The sequence below is a fragment of the Arachis hypogaea genome, chromosome 4, assembly GCF_003086295.3.
Source record: "Arachis hypogaea cultivar Tifrunner chromosome 4, arahy.Tifrunner.gnm2.J5K5, whole genome shotgun sequence".
Classification (NCBI taxonomy): Eukaryota; Viridiplantae; Streptophyta; class Magnoliopsida; order Fabales; family Fabaceae; genus Arachis; species Arachis hypogaea.
The window spans coordinates 11658197-11678406 of record NC_092039.1 but is presented as its reverse complement, the minus strand read 5'-3'; the positions used below and the strand labels follow the sequence as shown (position 1 = coordinate 11678406).

The 20210-nt window shown below is 33.2% G+C and overlaps 4 protein-coding genes and 2 long non-coding RNA genes across 8 annotated transcripts; 3 read left to right on the top strand and 3 right to left on the bottom strand.

Annotated features, from left to right (window-relative positions):
- Positions 1-4325: 4325 nt before the first annotated feature.
- On the top strand, positions 4326-6360 carry LOC112796288 (uncharacterized). Its single transcript, XM_025838666.3, has 5 exons — positions 4326-4580; positions 4729-4804; positions 4922-4966; positions 5714-5811; positions 6008-6360. Exons 2-5 carry the CDS (start codon positions 4751-4753, stop codon positions 6093-6095), a joined length of 285 nt encoding a protein of 94 aa, XP_025694451.1. The 5' UTR covers positions 4326-4580; positions 4729-4750; the 3' UTR covers positions 6096-6360.
- A 657-nt stretch (positions 6361-7017) lies between these two features.
- LOC112796289 (boron transporter 1) lies at positions 7018-11049 on the bottom strand. Of its 2 annotated transcripts, none has more exons than XM_025838668.3 (12): positions 10822-11049; positions 10610-10692; positions 10274-10466; positions 9833-9971; positions 9504-9669; positions 9197-9363; positions 8770-8943; positions 8531-8626; positions 8231-8365; positions 7828-8147; positions 7451-7727; positions 7018-7290 (listed from the first exon to the last, which is right to left on the bottom strand). In XM_025838668.3, the coding sequence occupies exons 1-12, from the start codon at positions 10923-10925 to the stop codon at positions 7018-7020; spliced, it is 2127 nt and encodes a 708-aa protein (XP_025694453.1). In that variant the 5' UTR covers positions 10926-11049. The 2 variants fall into 2 exon arrangements, with proteins under 2 accessions (XP_025694453.1, XP_072091169.1); XM_072235068.1 differs by having other exon boundaries at positions 7166-7300; positions 7460-7727.
- On the top strand, positions 7566-8783 carry LOC114927616 (uncharacterized). Its single transcript, XR_011880932.1, has 2 exons — positions 7566-8272; positions 8487-8783. It is a non-coding gene; the product is annotated as an uncharacterized lncRNA (long non-coding RNA).
- A 1830-nt stretch (positions 11050-12879) lies between the features above and the next one.
- LOC140184041 (uncharacterized) lies at positions 12880-14362 on the bottom strand. Its single transcript, XM_072234324.1, has 2 exons — positions 14218-14362; positions 12880-13502 (listed from the first exon to the last, which is right to left on the bottom strand). Exons 1-2 carry the CDS (start codon positions 14360-14362, stop codon positions 12880-12882), a joined length of 768 nt encoding a protein of 255 aa, XP_072090425.1.
- LOC140184040 (uncharacterized) lies at positions 14363-15583 on the bottom strand. The gene is made up of 3 exons (XM_072234323.1): positions 15423-15583; positions 15187-15380; positions 14363-15108 (listed from the first exon to the last, which is right to left on the bottom strand). Exons 1-3 carry the CDS (start codon positions 15581-15583, stop codon positions 14363-14365), a joined length of 1101 nt encoding a protein of 366 aa, XP_072090424.1.
- Positions 15584-17998: 2415 nt separating this feature from the next.
- On the top strand, positions 17999-19504 carry LOC112796287 (uncharacterized). 2 transcript variants are annotated; one of them, XR_011880931.1, is made up of 3 exons: positions 17999-18865; positions 18939-19079; positions 19192-19504. It is a non-coding gene; the product is annotated as an uncharacterized lncRNA (long non-coding RNA). The 2 variants fall into 2 exon arrangements; XR_011880930.1 differs by having other exon boundaries at positions 18025-18865; positions 18933-19079.
- Positions 19505-20210: the final 706 nt, after the last annotated feature.

Genomic DNA, 20210 nt, shown 5'->3' with positions numbered 1-20210 from the left:
CATTTCATCCCAAAAAAACCTTAGTTGCTCTCATCTCCTGCATTGGTCCGTCGTCGGCGTCCGTGTCTGGCATCAACTGCAACGGACGCTTGGTGGTGTGCTGTCCGTCGCCTCCTTTCCTCTGCACTGGGCTGCTCTGCGTTGATCTGTTCGGAGGTCTTCTCCATTATTTGTCCCGCCAAGGCATCGCGGTCCCTCGTGGTGAAGCCCTTCGCCTGGCGTCGCCGCGCTGCACCGTACCGAGCCTCCGAGCTCTTGGCCTCCCGTCCCCGCATTGTGCCTCTTTTTTCAGTTTTAAAATTTGATGTTTATCCTAATTTTATTCTTTTAAAAATATGGCATTGGTTGATTGCTGTTGCTGTGATGGTGCTGCTTTAAATGGATTTTGTTTCTATTTTTATTAAATGGATTCTACTTTAAATGAGGGATTTGTGAAAGTGTGATTTGTGAAAGTATGAAAGTGTGATTTGCACGCAATAGTTTAGTTTTGTTTCTCTTAACAACCTTAATGGATTTGGAGCGTTACGCTCAAGTTTGCAAATTGCTCTGGAAGATGCATAATTTGACAGTTCTTTTTTCATGTTTTGGGTTATGGAATTAAGCAAGATAGGAAGATGTATCGCAAGATTTAAGCTGGGGATTTATTTTATGATAGTTTCGATGTTCAAATAATAAATTGTGTTGATGGTTTCACAATCATTGCCTTGCTTCTTTTCCATGTTCTGGATGTATGTTGAATTGGGATGACTTCAATTCTACCATGGTTAGAAACGGCTGAGGAACGGCGGATGGTTACTGCCTCTCCACAGAAACACAGGTGTCTTCTTTCCTTCGGGTTGGAGCTCCTGGAAACATAACTTTCGAAAGAGAGAATGAATGAGATTCCTTAACTTTGAGCCATAAATTTGGGAAAGATGAAAACTAAAAATAGAAAATGGAGAAGAAGGGAAACCTCAGATAACTCAGAAACATAGAATATTTATAGGGGAAGAAAGGGGTAAATAAGTCATTTCATAACTCACTAACATTTTTTTGAACGTTAAACGTTAACAGGGACTTAATTGAAAAAAAATTTAAGGTACACGGACCCAATTGAAAAGAAAAAAGTATAGAGACCTAATTGAAAATTCGGTAAAACTATAGGGACTTGCAGAGTAATTAAACCAAAAATAAACATATCTAAAAATTGTGAATAGATTTTATGTCTTTTTAAAATTAAATACATATTTAAAATACAAACTAAATAAAACTAAATTTTAAATTTTAAATTTTAAATTTCTGTTTTAGATTTAATATATTTAATTATTAATATATTATAATTTAAATACATCTAAAAATCAAATTATTCAAAATTCAAAATTCAAAATTTTAATTTTAAATTCTAAAATAAATCTTAAAATATCTAATTATTAACTAAGGCCATTCAAAATCCTCGTAGAAGTAGAGAAGTCACATTTACCCCACATCCAAAACCCAGAGGGTCACATCCAAAATTAAACGACGCACTTTGAAAACCCACAGAAGTCATTCTCCGCCGCCGTTCGTCCACACCACCGTCCTCCTTGGCCCTCATCCTCGACGCTACCTTCCTCCACCTCAATGCTCATCCAAAACGTCGCACTCCTCTCCTTCCAAGCTCATCTTCGTCGTCGTCGTCGCTGGTCTCTGCCCGAACTCTCCTCCTCCCTCGTCGGTCTTCTCTCCCTGCGCAGCTCTCGCACACCGCGGTCCTCCCCCTGTACAACTCTGTCACGCCGCGCTACTCCCCCTGGGCAGCTCTGTCGTGCCGCCTTCCTTCTCCACGCCGCTTCTCATCGAGTATTTGGATGTGGTTGTGTTGATATTTTTTGTTCACTATTCTGCATGTTTTGTAGTGCTTTCTTTCCCCTATCTTGTTCTTTTTTTCCTGTTAATAAATGTTTATGCTGTTCTTGCTGGTTTTTTCTCGATTAATGAAAAGTATCATAATTTTAGATGTGTTTATATTGTTGTTGTTTTTTTCTAATTAATTAAAGTATAATTTTGAATATGTTTATGTTGTTATTTTTTTAATCTGGTTAATGAAAGGCTGTATAATTTTAAATGTGTTTTAGATGTATTTATATTGTTGTTGTTTTTTTAATTCTGGTTACTGTAAAGTTGCATAATTTTAGATGTGTGTATGTATTTAATTGGAGCCAGCTGAGCTTGTAATCAAACTGTCTTGAAAGAATAATGATATTCTAGTTTTGGATGTGAAAATAATTTTTGTTCACTATTCTGCATTATTTGTAGTGGTTTGTCTCTTTTTTCTTTTTTTTTTAATTTTTTTCGATTAATGAAAAACAACATAATTTTAGATGTGTTTATATTATTTTTTATTTTTCTCTCTATTAATGAAAACTAGCATAATTTTGGATGTGTTTATGTTGTTCTTGTTTTGTTTTTTTTTTCCTGAATAATCAAAGGCAACATAATTTTTAATGTGTTTTTGTTTAATTGGACCAGTTGAGTTTATAATAATTTTTTAGTTTCGGATGTGTAGATAAAATACTTACATGAATTTTTTTTATTTGAAGCAGATATGAGAGAACAATATAGTCTCTATTAGAGAAAGAGAGAGTGTGAACGAGAGATTGGTGATGATGATGTCACCAGAGAAGGAGAAAATAAAGGAAATGCTTTATAATGATAAGAAGTTATAGATTCTTTAATTGATAAAGTTTAAAATAAGAGTAGTTCTTAAAAATAGAAAATATAATTAATTAAAAAATTAAAATAATAAAATATTATATTTAAAAGCTGACTAAAGGCTGATTTGTGTTGTATAAGTAGCGTTTCCCATTTTGAAATTGGATTTTTAGTTAAAATATCTAGTTTGAAAATTGGATTTCTAAAAATTGGTTTTAAAATTGAATTTTTAGTTTAAAAAATCTGGTTTTGAGGTTAAAAAATCTGGTTAGTAAATTAGATTTTTAAAAATTGGTTTTAAAATTGAATTTTTGGTTAAAAAATCTGGTTTTAAAACTGGACTTACAAAAAAATTGAATTCAAAATTGGATTTAAATATTAAAATCGGTTTTTATTTTTTCAAACTGGTTTAAAACCGTTTTTTTCTTTTTAATCTAGTTCTAATTTGGTTTTATAAACCATAAAATTGATTCTAAAGTGGATACAATTTGGATTTTGAAAATCTAAATCAAACCCACCCCTAACAATAATATCCAAATTATTGATTGGTTTAATATAAAAATATTTTTATTCTATTTAATATTTAATTTTGGTAAAACATTAATTAATTTTGAATTTAATTATTATAAATTTTAACTTCTAAAAATATAAGTTAAGATTGTTATTAATAAAAATTTTAAATTTTTTATTTTAATAAATGCTCAATAAATTATTAAAAATTCAACTTTATAAAGTTTGGACCATAAATTGGTTATAAAGTTAAATTTTTATTGGCTATAAAGCTAAATTTTTAATGATTTGTTGAGTATTTATTAAAATAAAAAATTTAAAATTTTTATTAATAACAATCTTAAAAATAATGTATTTTTAAAAATTAGAATTCATAATAACTAAATTTAAAATTAATTAATATTTTACCAAAATTAAAACAGAATAAAACTATTTTTATATGAAACCAATAAATAATCTAGATATTATCGTGGTCAATAAATTTAATAATACTAATTGACCAATAAAATATAATATTTTTGACAAATATTTTACTAATTTTAAATATTAAAAACTAGATTCTAAATCTTAAATTTTGTAATTATATATAATTTATAATGAGATTTTTAATAATTTATAAGAAATATTTATAATTATTATTTTTTTAATTTATTATCAAATGTTCTTTTTATTATATTTATTATGAGTATTATTAAATATATTCTTTATATATGTTTGGACCATAATAAATTGAATTAACTTACATTTATTTATAATTTTATATATCTTGGTCGATTTGTGTATATAGCTTAACGCACTAATTCAGTCTTGTCTGTTTCAATTTATCCAGCCATTTTTGTTTATAAATGAACTTATTTCATTCAATTTACTAAGGACACAAACTTTTAATTAATTATTGCTGAGCTATGTAATTCAAATAAGTCACATTCGATTTACTGCTTCTTTCAATTCGATTTATACGTTTAACCAATTTGATTTATATAGAAATATAATTTATAGATCACTGTAATATTTTTTATTTGAGTAAAACATAGAAATTCCTATGTAATTTAAATCTCACCAATTTGATTTATATAGAAATATGATTTGAGATTAGCGTAATATTTTTTTAATTTAGATAAATCACGTAATATTACACTAGCTATGCTTTATTTATGTGTTTTGCCTCTAAAGAGTGTCCTGCTTCGTAGACAGTATCCTTCTTTCACCTTAACATTCCAAATCTTTATTCCTTTGACGACAGCGCCGTCGCCAATCTCATCTCCACCTCCATCCGCTCCGCCCTAGACTGCCCATCAACTTCCCGTAACTACCTCGCAAACCTCCTCCTCCTCCTGCCTCCGCCACAAGTTGATTTTGATTCCGAATTTTTCATCCATCGATATCAGATTGAGAATCAGGCAAGTACCAATGATCCCAATCCCTTGTTCTCACATTGGGTCTTGTTCAATTTCTTCGTTAGATCAAGCTTGCTCTCTGCCTTGAAACTGTTCGATGAATTGTCTTTGTGACGTTGAAGGACTTAACTTGTTTGGTTTCGTTTCGCAGGGTTGGGTAGTTTTCGCTGAAAATGCCGTCTCTTCAAACAGCACTGCCTCCTGAGCTGGCCAACAATGCTATTAGGGTCACAGACTATACTTTCTGATGCTTCCTTTTTAGTGGAATCTATGTGCTTGTGTTTGAAATTTGGGACCTTTTTCTTTGCTGATAAAAATATCTTCTTTTTTTTTTGTTTGTTCAGCTTTACCGTGAATGCCTACGAAGAGCTAAGTATATTGGCCATCGGGTACGTGATTTTCTCGCTTTTAGAAATGATGGGTTTCTTGTGTAGCCATGGTGAATTTTATTGGAGAGGAAGATTAACATTATTGTCTCAAGTTTGCGATCTATGTTTTCAAAAGACATTTTATTTGATGCTCACTACTATTGTATGTAAAGATTCAACATGTAGGATGACTGACTGTTGATTCAGTATATAATCTTAGTGGTTATTCAAAGAAGAAGAAAGTTGTATAGTACTAGATATTATGTGGCTTCTAAACATATGAGATGCTTTACCCTTTTCATTAAGGGAACTCACATCACACAGTATTTAGCCCATGATGAGAGTAGTTGAGGAAAAGAAAATCATAAACATCAACGGTGGATTGCATATTACTTGGTTGAGTATTATACTTAATACATTCATATAACTGATCCGTCTTGTTAATACTTAATGCGTTAAGTAAATAGGATAATAGGAGTATGTCTGAAGAAATTTGGCTTTTTTGAGTTTAAATTGCGATTGTACTTTTAAAGAAGCACAATTTTAATTCTGATGAAAGCTTAATGAGCATCACACATGTATGTTTCATCCGTTTTTCTTTTTTTCATTCACATTACCTATGATCATGGTATGCTTGTTTATGCTGGTTAACGTCCTTTCACGGCTAGTAGTGTACTCCCTCCAGATTTGTGCTAGATATCTAATATGCATGTTAGAAAGATAAGATGTATGAAACTGATTACATTGTGTATTTGCATGCAATTGCAGCAACATAACACACAGCTTCTTGTTGATATGGTGAGACAACAGTTTAAGCAAAACATGCACGAGACAGATCCTGAAAAGATTCAGCAGTTAAAGGATAAGTAAGGATGTGCTTTAATATAGTGTATCCATGTTGACTGTTGAGCAAGTATTCTAGATTCCTCGCTTTTTTCTTCTTTAATTCCAGCAGATCACGGCTGATATCAACATGAACATGAATGTGGGAGTTATTGCTGATATGCATACCACCAGTGATTCAGGATGCAAAATGATATATAATTTCCCTTGGTTTTGCAGTGCAGCAAGGGGACTTATCAACCACATACTATATGAGTCAGAGCAATTGTCTGGTCGTAAATTTAGCAAGAGTCCTAAAGCAGTTTAGTTTGCTCTGTTCTTAATGATTCAACCCCTTCATCAATGCAAGGTTTGGCAGATCGTGCATTGACCGAACCTTCCAAAGGGCTGGAGAGGTTGTTATATACTCATGAAAAAAAAATATTGTAGAAAATAGCATGGTGGCCTTTTCTCTTTTACTAGTGCTATTCATGTCAAGAGTTCTAAAGTTTCTTAAAGTTACATTTTACGTTCTGTCAAATGACCTTGTCTATGATACATTAAAAGATTCCAAGGTGAAGTCTCCTTCAAGATATCGTGGCATTATGTTCCAATGTATGACACTGTTACTTCTGGATTTCTGATAGTTTAGGTGGTTAATTGATACTGGTCTTTATGGTTTAGACTTTAGAATGTTTGTTGCATTTGTACTTTTTTTTCATGTGAAACCAAGCATGGGGTATTGGGATTTTTTTTTTTTTGGTCAAATGAATTTGGACAATAAGAGGCATTACAAATTCACTCACACCACACTTACACACACAAATAATACAATACTTAAGGATTCTATCCACTACTTAGCCTAGCCAAATCTTGAACCCAGGTACTTATTACAAGGTATACATGATTGACCACTAGACTAAGGCCTTGCATCCGGGATATTGGCCTATTGGGACTTGAGTGGAATTGGTTTGTGAAATAAAGGTTGTCTCAGCAGTCAGCCCATGCCTGAGTCGCCATCTTTACTAACAAGAAAAGACACTAACCATTTTTGTCTTACAATTGAAAAAAAAAAAAAAACATAAAAAAGAGACAAGACAAGAAAAAATTATTTTTACAATATCCCAACTAAATAATCTGAAACAACAATTGCTTTGCCAAGAATGAGATGTTTACAGGGAACAAGGATCTTGCCACCTTTCCAAGCAATCCTTGCAATTGAATGTGTTATGTAGCTAGACCTATAGCATTCAACCACCGTTACTCAGATTGGATTCAGCAGGACTAAATGGTCCTTTTCCATCAACACCTTGAGGGCTGTGATATCCTCTTAATGCTCTTATCCGAGGGCTGTATACTCTATCTGGCAAGCTCGAACTTCTCTGAAAATTTGCCAACTCTCCTGTTGGTGGGGTGGAGCTCCTTGTCTTTGGGCTGCAAACGCACCTTATCTCACCCCGGCTTCGAGTAATTAGACCATCTAGAATCTCTCCATCATCTGGGAAGGAAGCTGTCTTGCCCAAGTCTCCCCTCCTGCAGAATCCGAGCAAGCATTGAATACATGAGGTTATGTCACGGATTGGCCAAAAGCAACAAGAAAGCCATTTCGCACATATTGGTATGCAATTTTCGCCATTTCGATGCAAGAATCATTTAAGTTCAATGCAGTATGATGATACAGATAAATCTTACCGTGGCTTGGTTGAACGGTGTGGCGGGTACTTCTTCATATTCTGCAGCATCTAAATCTTGGAGGTGCGCGGTTTTGAAAAACTTGGGCAGAATGTATTGTCTTACAGGAACAAGAAGCATGATCATAAGAGGGAACAGAACCCCAGCAATTGGAATCCATGTGATACCAAAACAAACAATCAAGTACACAGTCTGGAAGATCGTAAATGCTGCAATTCTTGTGAAAGGTACTGTTTCAATGTAAGTTGTGTGGCTCTCCTCCAAAACTCTATTAAAAAAAAAATAAAACCGAAAAGAGCAAAAAAGCAAGTTAGAGAATGAAACTCAATGAATTTTCTGGGGAGTTTAAATGGTGTTTAGGATAATACTTGTATCTCTTGCTCGGAGCAGTGAAAATTAGCAAAATGCGTTCCCAGAACTGGTTCCCAGGTAAGTTCTCGATGGCCATGAATGCAAAATAACCACAGAGTACAGAAGTTGGAATCGTTTTCAGGAATGGCATTGCTGCTATGCATCCTCCAACCATCAAAGATTGGAGTAAGTTGCTCACTCTTTGTTCTTTGACCTCGATGGGCAATATGTCATTGATTTCCTTTTCGACATCAAATACTGACTCATCAATTGCAGCATTCATACTCTCCATGCTTGATGTCAATCGAATCGTTGACTCTTTCAACTCTTTTAACCCCTGCCAAAACAATAAAATGAAGATTATTCATGCCATTGGTGAGACAGTAAGGGTAACTAACAAAAGACAACGATTCTGCATACTCGAGAAGACTCCTGGTGAACTAGAGGGGTTTGCATCTGCTGGTAAGCTTCTTTTATGCTTTCATATAGTTGTCCCATGCTTGACTTCTTTGTTATACAACTTCGAGCCGTGGCGACAAGCTGGTTTCTAAGTATCTGACAATCACTAAAATGATTATCACGACAAAGTAACAAACATGACGAAACGATATCAAGAAAACATTATATATTCTGCTTCTGATTTTGCTTTATCATTTTACTCCTAATCATGGTGAAGCTGAAGCTCTACAAAACAAGAAAACCGGAAAGCTGCATATCTACCTGGTGCTTTAGTGTAGCTAAGCTTTTGGTATGCATTGGAGATTGTGGAATCACACCATTTGATGGGGGAATTCCAATTAGACCACATAATATAACCTGTCATGCATTAAAGAACTTCAAATGGAATCTAAATGAATCTGACTGCAAGGCGAAAGCGAAGAGCTTTAGGCATAAATAGCAAAGAACTGAAGGAATTTAAATACATGTAAGAGATGAAAAGAGCAAGGAGGATAATGTACCATGAATCCCAAAAGAAGTAAATCATAATGGAAAGAAGGTGGCTTTCTTAGATTGAATTCTTTCTGCTGAGCAAGCTGAGATGCCACACTATGATCAAAATAATAAAGCACAGCAATCATTGTTGCAGGAATAAATGCTCCAATGATATACATAATTGGCACGTCCAGCATATCCTGTAGGTGATTTTTTGTGAGCAAATTTTAGTAGACATGTTAGGTAAATTTCTATGAACTGAGTTAGTGTAGAAACTCTTTTAAGCTAACATCTAATTAGACAAAAGCAGTTAATTTCGACACCAAACGATGTAAAACTCTAAAAGGGGTAGTCTGATGCACAAGCATCTCGTGTAACTTGATAAATGCATTAGTGGCTAATTGAATCACATATTGTAGCAACAAAAAAACTGGGATTTTCAAGTAATCATGCCTTTATGACAGTCCAGTTCTCATATGCACCCGGGGACCATGGATTCGGACTTGAGAGGCGCCTAGGTATTCCTTTTGGAACACTACCAGCTGGTATATAAGAAACAGCAGTCCATAACAGAACCATCAATGGGACACCATAATCTGCTATAAAGCTCCTTAACCATCCTGCAATTAGAGGGAAAATAAATCTTATAAGAACTATTGAAACATGATTAAAGAATATCCCCTAATGGAAGTGCTTAATATTTCTTGCAACTTTCTGCCAACAATCCACAAATTGACTATACAGAAAAGAAAATCCATACCTGAACCATACCGCCAAGACCTTGCTTTTCGGCTTCTCAATGCTGTAAGCAGTAGGCCAAAGGACAGAACCAAAGCAAACATGCCATTTCCAAATCTCCATGAGGGTTGAAACTCAGCTGATGCTGGATTTGCTCTTTCAGGTACATTAAACTCATTTATGAGTCCCTATTAAGCCAAATTAGACAGCATCTTGAATCAATTGCCATCCAAATACATATGTATCACATAGCATGTTATTTTCCATTACTATACTAAACAACCACATAATGTTTAGACCTCAAAAGTTTTATTTGAGATACGGAGAAAGCAGAAAAGTTATGCCTCTTACCCTAATAGCCTCTTGCATGAAGAGCATTGCGATAAGAAGGCCGAACAGTTCCCCGGCTATGCGCGTAAACCTGTTGATGATGGAGCAGGCTCCCAAGATAGCCAACAAGAACAAGAAAGCTGCTGTCCACAAGCATACCCTGCACATACAATGAATTCACAAGGCAAATAAGCTTAAAAGTGTTTGCGGGAAAAGTTAAAACAAAGAGCATAAATGATTAAGGAGAACCTGAAAACTTACAGCTCAAATATTCTACATGATTGAAAAAGCCAAAAACTTATTTTTTCTTTACCTGACTCAATATTTTTTGAAGAAAGAAAATCATCCAAACATGTGAAAAAAAAACTTCTTTTAGCTAAAGAAAGTGATTTTATGACAAAATGAGTTAAACAAACACACCCGCCTAAGTCACTTTTGAATCTCAAAGTAAGAAGTCTATACCATGCACTCCATGCCAGAAAGAGCGAAGAACCCAAATCCGGTCTACTTTTAGCGAAATTGAACATGAATGTATACATAATCACAGTTGGTTCCGCGACTCCGAGAATCAACAGAGGCTGGCCTCCTAGAACAGAATGTATGAGTCCACACAATGCAGTAGATGCTAAGGTTTGAACTGCAGTAAGCACTCCATCTGGAAATTGTTGAAACAATGCACATGATCACACTTGAGGCTTACAGCTTACTGCATTAATCTTTCTTAATTAATCCATTCAGCTATCATTAAACAAGACTCCACACTTGGATCAAATCCAACAAACTAGGACTTTGATGTACCTGTGTCTCTTTCCAATTGTTCTCCGAATGAAATAACGGGAATTGCTGAAGCAAAAAATATGTATGTAGTGGGGGCTAATATCCTAAGAAAACAATAATTCAATTACCAAGTCAACATATAAAAAAAAATGGTCCCAGAAAAAATATCAAAGTATAATAAATAAATAAAATAAAATAAAAGCGAGAATCTTTATATTATAAGAAAGAAGCACCTGAAACCAGCATTGAAACCACCAATCCAATCTTGCTTGTAACACATGAATCTTCCTTGAAGATCATTCTTTATTCCACGAAATGGAACAAATGTCTCTTCCATGGCTTAATAATAACCAAAGAAGCTAAATTTCCTTTGATGCTTTAACAGTTTAACACTGAACAATGAGTGACAAGTAGAACACCAAACACTTCAACAGAAAAGAAGAAAAAGAGAGAAACTTTGAGACAGAGACAAAGAGTTTGAGGGGGAACTTCAAATATATAGAGGGTAATGCGAGACACAGAATTTCAAAAGGGAGGGAAAGAAAGGCAGTTAACCATTGCAAAAAGAACCAACTTTGTGGAAAAGAAAAAAAAATGAAGAAACAATAAAACAGAAAAAGAAAGCGTAAATAACATTTTCACCAAGGACAGGTAGTCAATAATAAAAAATTAGGGTAAACTAAGACAATGATAACCAAAAGTTTATTTTGCTAATAAAAATAACTTCTAAAAAATGCCAACGGAAAATAAGTTCTTAAATTATTTCAAAATATGAAAAAACTAATTAATAAATATTTATTTTTTTATAAGTGATATAAAAAATTTTATATTTAATAGATGACTTATTTATTTGATCGAAATTTTTGTAGTAACAGTTAAATAATATTTAGAAGGTACACATAAAAGATTAGAGTAAAATTTGATCTTGAGATTTTTTTATTTTTAAAAAAAAACTTAGTCATTCACAATAAATCTTTTTTTTTAATTATTTGATATAAAATTACCAAATTTAAAAAATGAAAAGATATTATTTTTTTGTGTTTAAAAAAACTAGTGTATGAGCCCGTGCTTAGCACGAAAAAATTTATAAAAGTAAAAATATATATATATATATATATATATATATATATATGTTTCGATATTTAAAACAAAAATACAAAATAATTATTAAAATCAAAGTTTAACTTAAAAAAGTGAGTAATAATTATTTTATATTTTTTAAGGTAAATTAATTATCTACTGATACAGAATTTAGAATAAAATTAAAATATTTATATTAGAATACTATTTTTTCAGAGACTTCTCTATAAACAACATTGATGGTTAAATTTGCAGACATTCCTACGTAATTCATAAGTAAAATTTTTAAACCTCTCTTACTCTTAACTCTTGAAAGTGCCACATATAGTTGGCCATGTGTAAAAACTAGTTTAGGCAAATACAATCCAGCATGAGATAAAATTTGTCCCTGAGACTTATTAATTGTCATGACAAATGATACTATTATAGGAAACTGTCTTCGTTGGAATCTAACTGGGATGGTTTCATTTGTTGGTACCATATTCATTCTTGGAATCAAAACAATATGACCAACATTATTACCCGTTAAGACTTCACATTCTATGACATGATTTTCAAGCTTCCTAACTTGTAGCCTAACCATTGGATTGGTCAATATTTATCAGTAACATCACCGGAATACCAACCTTAAGAATTAATTTATGTGGAGGCAAACCAGAGCAATTTATGCTATTCAGTAATTCAGGACCATAGAGATCTAGTTGACTCTCCATATTCCCTTCGTCCATATGAATGGAATCCGAACTAAGATATAATTTTTTTCCTCCAGGAATGATAGCCATTAGATGGTTGTTGATCTCTTCAACAATATCTAGCGTGGGAGCCAATATAGTTCTTGCTTTGAAAAAATTCTTTAAGGACATGTTTTCTAAAATATTTGGATAAGAAAAATGAACCAACTCATCAAATGCCTGGTCCGAAGAAGGAATAACAATATCTCCTGGAAGACATATCTCAAATTCACCATCTATATTGTCACCTATTAGACCATCACCAACTTTTAATAACCACTCACCAAATTGCTCTGTCTCATCTTGATCTGAAGGAATCGTCCCTACAGAGAGTCTCATATTTTTTGTTAGTTTGAGCACCTGACAAAACTACCAAAGGTAAGACGAATTCACGGTTGAATGAATGATATCTTGTCTCGATCCTCGTAGAATGACAGGAAGAATTTGTCTAAAGTCTCCACCTAGTACAACCACTTTTCCTCAAAAGGGCAAATATTTGCTATATGTTGGAGAACACCTCATTATATCACCCAAGCATTTATCAAGCGCTTCATAGCAGTACCTAGTAACCATTGGAGCCTTATCCCAAATTATAAGTTTGTCTTTCAATAGCAACATTGCTTGAGGGGAACCAGGTTTGATGTTACATACAGAATCCTCAATTATATTCAGCGGTATTTTGAACCTTGAGTGTGCCATTTTTCCATTGAGAAGAAGTAAAGATACAATACCATTCGAAGCAACGTTTAACATTATATTACCCCTTGAGCGAATCTCAGCAGACATAAGGTTCCAAAGAAATGTTTTTTTCAGTACCCCATGACCATATACAAAGAAAAAAACCCCTTCATCATAATTCACAGCTGTAACAATTTTATCGAATGCATATCTCTGCTCAGGTGTTGCGATGGCTAACATGTCTGAGGCATTTTTCTTTAAATCATCCCTATTAAAGTTTAGCTCTTTCCTAATAATCCTTTCGGTTAACAAAGAACTATCAACTTCAATTACTAAAGGCATAGGAGGATAGTCTTTCAAGGTTTTACCATAGGAATGTAAGATCTTGTCTATATCCATTAAGCACAATTGCTTAATCTCATCATCTGACATTGTTAACTTTGTATATTATACGATACTGTAAAAATTTAATCAAACTAAAAATGATCAATAAGAAAGAACTTTTATCATTGTAATTAATAAAAACTCACCCCTCATGTCATCACGGCTCTCTGTCGATACAAAATATCATCTGAAAGTTCATGCCAACATCTATTCCAAATATGTTCTGGTCTTGAGATATTGTTGGATGTTAATAGAATGACAAATAACCTCCTAACATATGATCCTGAGGCCCAGGAGCTTGTTTCCTTAATTGCATCAATGAATTATTTGTCATCTTGCAAGAATCCAAGGGCAAACATGCATCTCTATATGTAGCATAAATTGTTCCTCCTATTGTTCTTATATCTCGAAAACTCGTACATCCTCTTTGACTATTCAAGAGAAGTCGTTGGTAATATTCTTTGGTATTTGCTGCAAAAAACTTGGTTAAAATCCTACTTTTAAGTTATTAAATGGATTAAGCTACGCTATTTTAATTATTATAGCTACACATCCGCATAAGAATAATTTTCTTAAAAAATATAGAAAAATAAAAAATTGTATAATCTACAAATTATAACTGTTGAAAGTTATTTGAATATTTATTTTCTAGTGTAGATAAATCAAATAAAATGAACGTGTGGTACAAGCTGTTAAGATTTTAAATTTAAATCATTAAATAAGTAAGATCAAAATTGAATATAAACTCGTCATTACCTGCAGGTACATGAGTCAACCTTCCAATTGTGAAGATTTTCTTTCGAGAAAACCACTTTGAAGAATCGTCCTTCCAAACAAACATGGTTGGAAACTCAGTATAAGTCAGACTTCGAGCATAAGGATATGACATGTTCGCCGCCATCTATCCATAAAACATGGACTTATGAGATATTGCTCTTTCGACAATATCATTCACATTAGATTTTTCACCATAAACCACAAGTTGCTTATCCTCCAAATGGAATGAAAGTCTAATCACAAATAGTTCTTTCTCTTGGATTTCGTATCCAAATAGACGCCAGACTGCCTCACATGCCGAAATGTACCTAAAACTATAGTAATTCCTAATTTTGTCAACAACTTGTGTGGCTTCTGACGGATCACCAGCATTGTATAGAGTAGCTGTTACGCGGTAATTATCCTTGTGTACGTACTTAAACAGATACTTAATAGAACTTGTTTGGCATGTGTATTCCACATTTATGTGGCACCCGAACTTGAGCAACAATTCTGGATTATATGAAACAATGAACTTATTGTCTAGTACACATTCCTTTTTTTTCACTGTTCGACCGTTATCAGTATGCCTATATTTGGGAAATCCGACCTCATCAATGAGTGTTTTCTGTCTAAACTCTTTAGGATAGAACTTTGAACAGGATCTATTCTTCATGCAAGGTGAATTCTTGTTGTACGGATCACATGGATCATGTACCATGTAATTTTGAAAAGCTCCATGTAGATTTGGCCTTTCATTTTCATCAGGAATCTCAGTTGTTATATGTTTGTCTATGTCATCTGGTGTTTGTAGCTTGAACTCGTTACTCATGAATAAAAGGATATGTGCATGCGGAAACCCTCTCTTTTGAAACTCTACAGTGCAAACGTCTGAAAATTGAAAAAGACAAATGAGCAAAGCATTACAACATAAGATTTTAATAAAGCGTTGCATAAACACAGACTTACATCCCAAAATTTTGCCAAAGATTTTTTCCTCTTTTAGGTCATCAATCAAACCATCAAACTTGATCTTGAAAACTCGACATAATATATCAGGACGGTCTTCTGCCTTTAATCCAATGGGAGTCACTTCTCTTTTTATCTCATCCCATTCAGGGTTACAGGTCATGGTGATAAAATAGTTAGGATATCCTGCATATCTGCAAATTGCAAATGTATCTTTACAATTATTCATCATATACCTAGGTCCACCGGTAAAAGTATTGGAAAGAATGATTCTTTTGCCAAACGTTGAAGCATCTACATCCCCGTTTATAAGACTTTCATGCAGACATTTGTATTTGTCAACCCTCAACTGTGGTTGTTTACACCTAAAGAATTTTAACCTCTCTAATTTCGCCATTGTATAGGCATCTACCAGAAACTGTTGGAATAATCTCTTTGATCTCAAAATTAACGGAGATTCACCCGTCCTTTTCTGTAGTCGAAAAGCAAAGAATTGTCGCAAAGTAATTGTTTTGTTTTTCTTTGTAGGCCTAGCAGAGATAGAATTTGATGTTGCAATACCCAAACGAAATCCATCTTCCCTATACGGAAACAACAATGGATATTGCAAGGCTAAATAAGATGGATGAAAAATATCAATCCGCTGGAGCTTTCTAAATTTTAAGAATGAAAAGATCTTATTTTTCTATGTTTAAAAAAATTGTATCAAAATCTGATTTTTTAAGTCTTTTTTTAAAATACAATTTAATATCTAATTATTTTTGTCGTATTTTTAAATTTTTTGGAAGCTTATTTATCGCTGAAATTTTTTGGAGTAATTTTTTATCTGAGTACTATTTTTATAATTTATCCTAAAAAATAAATACAATGTCACTCTTAATTATTCATTTTTTGAATAAAGAAAATTATTTTAAAATTTAATCCTTATATATAAGAAAGAGTATCTATAATAATACTATGTATATATTAAAAATTATTTATCAAATCCTGCATTTATTTTTAAATATATATTATTTAATTTATTTTTTATATATTTTATATTTAAACGTATATTTAAATGTGAATAAGTTATCAAAATTTTAATTTACCTTTCAATAACTAAATTAAATTATGTGTTTGGACTGATTACCAATATTTTCTTTCACAGATATAAGGAAAAAGGAATTAGGTTAGGGAATAAAAACAATTACAATTAGAAATTAATTACGTTTCAATGATTTTCGTTAATGTTTTCCTTAAGTTTCTCTCTTTTTTTATTAGATTTTTTATTTAAAACTATTATCAAAAGAACATGTGACAAACAGACAAAGGTGCAACTGAAAATTTTGAAGGGATAAACGATGACTGAGAGTAGAAAAGGAATGAGGATTTGACATAATTAAGGTAAAGATTGGAATTAACTATTTATTTATCTTTTTTATTAAAGATATGTTTAAGTGAATTTTTAAAAAAAATTAAATTATTTTTTGAAAAATTTTTATAGAAAAATAAAAATAATTTTATATTTTGAAATATTTCATGTAAAAAGATTTTTTTATTTAATTATGTTTGAGTATAAAAATATAAAAATTTGTTTTGTTTATTTTTTTATATAAAAATATCTTTTTTTAAAAAAATTATTTTAAATAATACAAATTATAACTTCTCAAATTTTTTTAATATTTTTTTATTATTAAAAATTTACCGAACGCTCTAAAAAAATAAAAATATATCTAACTACCAGTGAGTTTTTGTCTAAAAAACCACACCATGTTACTGAGTAACGGAATGGAATGTATGTTGGATTTATTAACAGAGAGTGTGACAAGCTGACTTTGTAATAAGGAATGACTTGGAAATTGGAATGATCATGTTCTAGTTTCCTTTTATTTATTTTTTTTAATGTGAATAGCTGTCACGGGAAAAAAGAAAAATGAAAAAAAGACAGATACATGTAAATAAAACTACACCGAATATTATATTTCATAATGGAGGAGAGTTTTCCAATAAAGATGCAATCATACATGTTATATAGAATAAATTGTTAGACTTTATCATAGGGATCGATACTTTAGACAAAAAATAAAAATTAAAAAAACCAATAAATAGTTTTCCAAAAACGTATGTAAATAATTCTGATTTTTTGTGTATTAGGAATTGATGATTAAACTTGAAAAACATGTTCAATATATTCTAAATATATAAACTTGTTTAGTTATTTTCATTAAAGCTTTGAATATATTATAATTAAAAAAATATAATTATATATAACTATAACATATATAATTTTCTATTTTTACTTGAATAATACATATTTTAGTTATAATCACAAATTAATTATTTCACATTATATGATTTATATAACGGTTGTAAGGCCCAAAATTTTTGAAAAGTCTTATTATGATCAAGTCTCAAATCATATGGTTATTTATAGCCTTAATTTCAGAAATTATTTTATTAAAGGTAATTAAGGCAAGTTTTGATTTATTGGATTTAGGATGAGTGATGATTATTATCCGATTTTATAATTATTGGATTATTTTCTATATTTAAATTATAAATTTAGCAGTTGTGAAATAATAAGGATTTTATATGTTTTGGACTAAATAAATAATATTTTAAATATTAGTACTGCTATTTTGGAAAATAGAGAAATTGATTATATTATTTCTAATTTTTAGATTTGGGCATTTTATTGAAAGTAATTTGTGAAATTGATGAGCAAATAGTATTTTTATACATTATCATTGTTGAATTAGAATTTATTTCTAATTACTATATTATCCCTATTTTTAAGTAAGATTACTAAAATGCCCCTAACCCTAATTTTTTTGAAAGTGAAACCCTAACCCGTTACCTGTTTCCCCATCAACAACCCACCCACTTAGAAGCTGCAGCAGCAGCCGCAAACCTCCCTTCCCCCAAAATACACACACACACGGCTTCCTATTTTCCATGAAAGAAAGAAACTGAGGCAGAGAGGGAGAGGAAGACTGAGTTGCGGCAGAGGAGAGGCGGAAGGAAGCTCATCGCGTTGTCGTCGCCTCGTCGCCGCGCCACCGCGTCCTGCCGTCCCTGCCACCATGAAGCCACCGAACCAGGCTGAGGAAGAGAGAGGAAGAACGAGCGTGAGAGAGAGCTCGGCCGCGGAAAGGGAAAACGCGGGTCTGACCCGTCGCTGTCGACCCGTTCGTCCCAGCCCGTCACTGTTGCGAGGAAGCCGCCACCGCGCCGTTGCCGTCACTGGAGATGCTTCGTGCATCGTCGTCGCTCCCTGGCGCCACCAAAGAAGCCGTCGACGTTTGTGTCTTCCGCCATCATCAGCTGCGTCATCACCGCGCATTGTGTCGCTGCCGTTGACCTCCTCGCAATCCACTGCCGCCGATTGAGCACCACGATGAACAGAGAGCGCGCTCGATGAGTGAGAAGGGATGGAGGTTGGGTTTTTGTTGCTGTACTACTCCATTTCTACCTCTACCATGCCTTGTTGAAGCTGTCGGAGCCTCTGCCATCATCGGGGTTGTTGTTCAGTTGATGCCGCTGCCTGGGTCGCTGCGGTACAAGTTGTCGGAGAAAGGAGCTGCATCTCTGTGTTTCTGACCGCCGGGAGTGGTTATGTGGCTTCCGGGATCACCACCGGAGCTTCGGGCTGAGTTTCTGCCACTTGAGACCCTGCTGCCGTCGCCGGAAAAGTTTGCCGGTAAGGGTTTTAATTGTGGTTTCTGTCCTTTTTGAATTCCGAGAATATTATAGCCATTGCGTGTTAGTTCCAGTTGTCGTGATCGGAATTTGTCACCGCTGTCGCTTGAGGTGGCTGCTGAGTTGCCGCTGAACCGGCTCGGAGACTGCCGCTGTTTCGGTTCAGCCGTTCCTTCTTCGGTTCGGAAGTGCAGCTGTTCCTTTGTGTTATTTTGGTAAGTAAGTATGTTTCAGAAAGCCTCGCGTTAGTATTTCGTTGTGTTGGTTAATGAATATGAGTTTTGGTAACGTGGGGTAAAAGTCCTGATTGTTGTATGTTGCGATTAGAGTTGTTGAGACTGTTGCGAAAGTGGCTTGGAGCTGAGGTTTTGGTTGCCGTCATTTTGGTTTGAGACGGAAAGGACTTGATGAGGCATTTGGGTTATGAAATTGCGTTTTGATGTAGGGGCGCTTTCCAAAAACTATAGTTTATTATTGGAATTATTACATATGGATACTGATGTGAGATAATGTATTTGGTGATTGTATAATCCTTATGTGTTGTTGATTGTCCTGGATGAATGTAATTATTATTTGGTTTGGTGAATGGATCGGATGTGGATTTGTAAAATGAAATGCTTTTGGAGTTGATTTCTTTGAAGCTTTGTTATCTAAGTTTAATCCGTTGAGGATTGATTTAAATTAAGTTAATTATTTTGATGATATGAAAAGTCGAATGCACTTTTGAATTCAGCCTGGTTTACTTCAAATGACTTGGTTATGGACAAATGATTTGTTATTGAGCCGTTTCTATAAAGTTTTGGAAACGAGTTAAATCGGTTGATATTAAGTTGATTTTTGAAATGGTTTTCCTCGAGATATGTCACTGAGGCGATTGTTGGATTTAGCTTGCTTTTGGATTGATTTCTGGTTTTGAGCTGTTGAAAAGGAATGAGAAACGATTTAGTTGGGACCCAAACCGGGTGGCAAAAGTCCAAGTTTTAGGGGAGGTGCTATCGAAATTTCTATAAAATCTTAGTCTTGTTTGAAAGGTTATTTAAAAAGGGTTGGATTTGAGAGATTGTATTATTTGATTTATTAAGAGGATATTTATGTTTTCAAGCTTAAGTTATTTAACGAACTTTATACGTTGAGTTCGGTTTATTTAGAACTGAACTATTTTTACCGTTTGAATCACTGAAGGAAAGAATGATGCTCTGATATTGATTTTAATATAAAAAGGAGCTTTTAGTGATTTTTAAAGGAACCTAGACTTTTGATTGAGTAATCAAGTTTGAGGCATTTTGGAAGAGTTGGAAAAAAATGGGTTCCAAAAAGAAATTTGAAAGCGGTTTGATTCAAATGAA

Bases quoted from the DNA above. Each gene is read 5' to 3' on its own strand.
- LOC112796288 (XM_025838666.3), top strand. From the start codon at position 4,751: ATGCCGTCTCTTCAAACAGCACTGCCTCCTGAGCTGGCCAACAATGCT. The intron at 4,805-4,921 runs GTCACAGACTAT...TTGTTTGTTCAG, and splicing joins TGGCCAACAATGCTATTAGG to CTTTACCGTGAATGCCTACG. The intron at 4,967-5,713 runs GTACGTGATTTT...ATGCAATTGCAG, and splicing joins CTAAGTATATTGGCCATCGG to CAACATAACACACAGCTTCT.
- LOC112796289 (XM_025838668.3), bottom strand. From the start codon at position 10,925: ATGGAAGAGACATTTGTTCCATTTCGTGGAATAAAGAATGATCTTCAA. The intron at 9,670-9,832 runs GTAAGAGGCATA...TTGGCTTAATAG, and splicing joins TCATGCAAGAGGCTATTAGG to GGACTCATAAATGAGTTTAA. The intron at 7,291-7,450 runs ATCTGTATCATC...AGGAGGGGAGAC, and splicing joins ACCAAGCCACGGTAAGATTT to TTGGGCAAGACAGCTTCCTT.
- LOC140184041 (XM_072234324.1), bottom strand. From the start codon at position 14,362: ATGGCGGCGAACATGTCATATCCTTATGCTCGAAGTCTGACTTATACT. The intron at 13,503-14,217 runs GTAATGACGAGT...TAACAATGTCAG, and splicing joins GTTGACTCATGTACCTGCAG to ATGATGAGATTAAGCAATTG.
- LOC140184040 (XM_072234323.1), bottom strand. From the start codon at position 15,583: ATGGCGAAATTAGAGAGGTTAAAATTCTTTAGGTGTAAACAACCACAG. The intron at 15,381-15,422 runs GTATATGATGAA...TGCAATTTGCAG, and splicing joins ACTTTTACCGGTGGACCTAG to ATATGCAGGATATCCTAACT. The intron at 15,109-15,186 runs GTAAGTCTGTGT...TTCAATTTTCAG, and splicing joins CTTTGGCAAAATTTTGGGAT to ACGTTTGCACTGTAGAGTTT.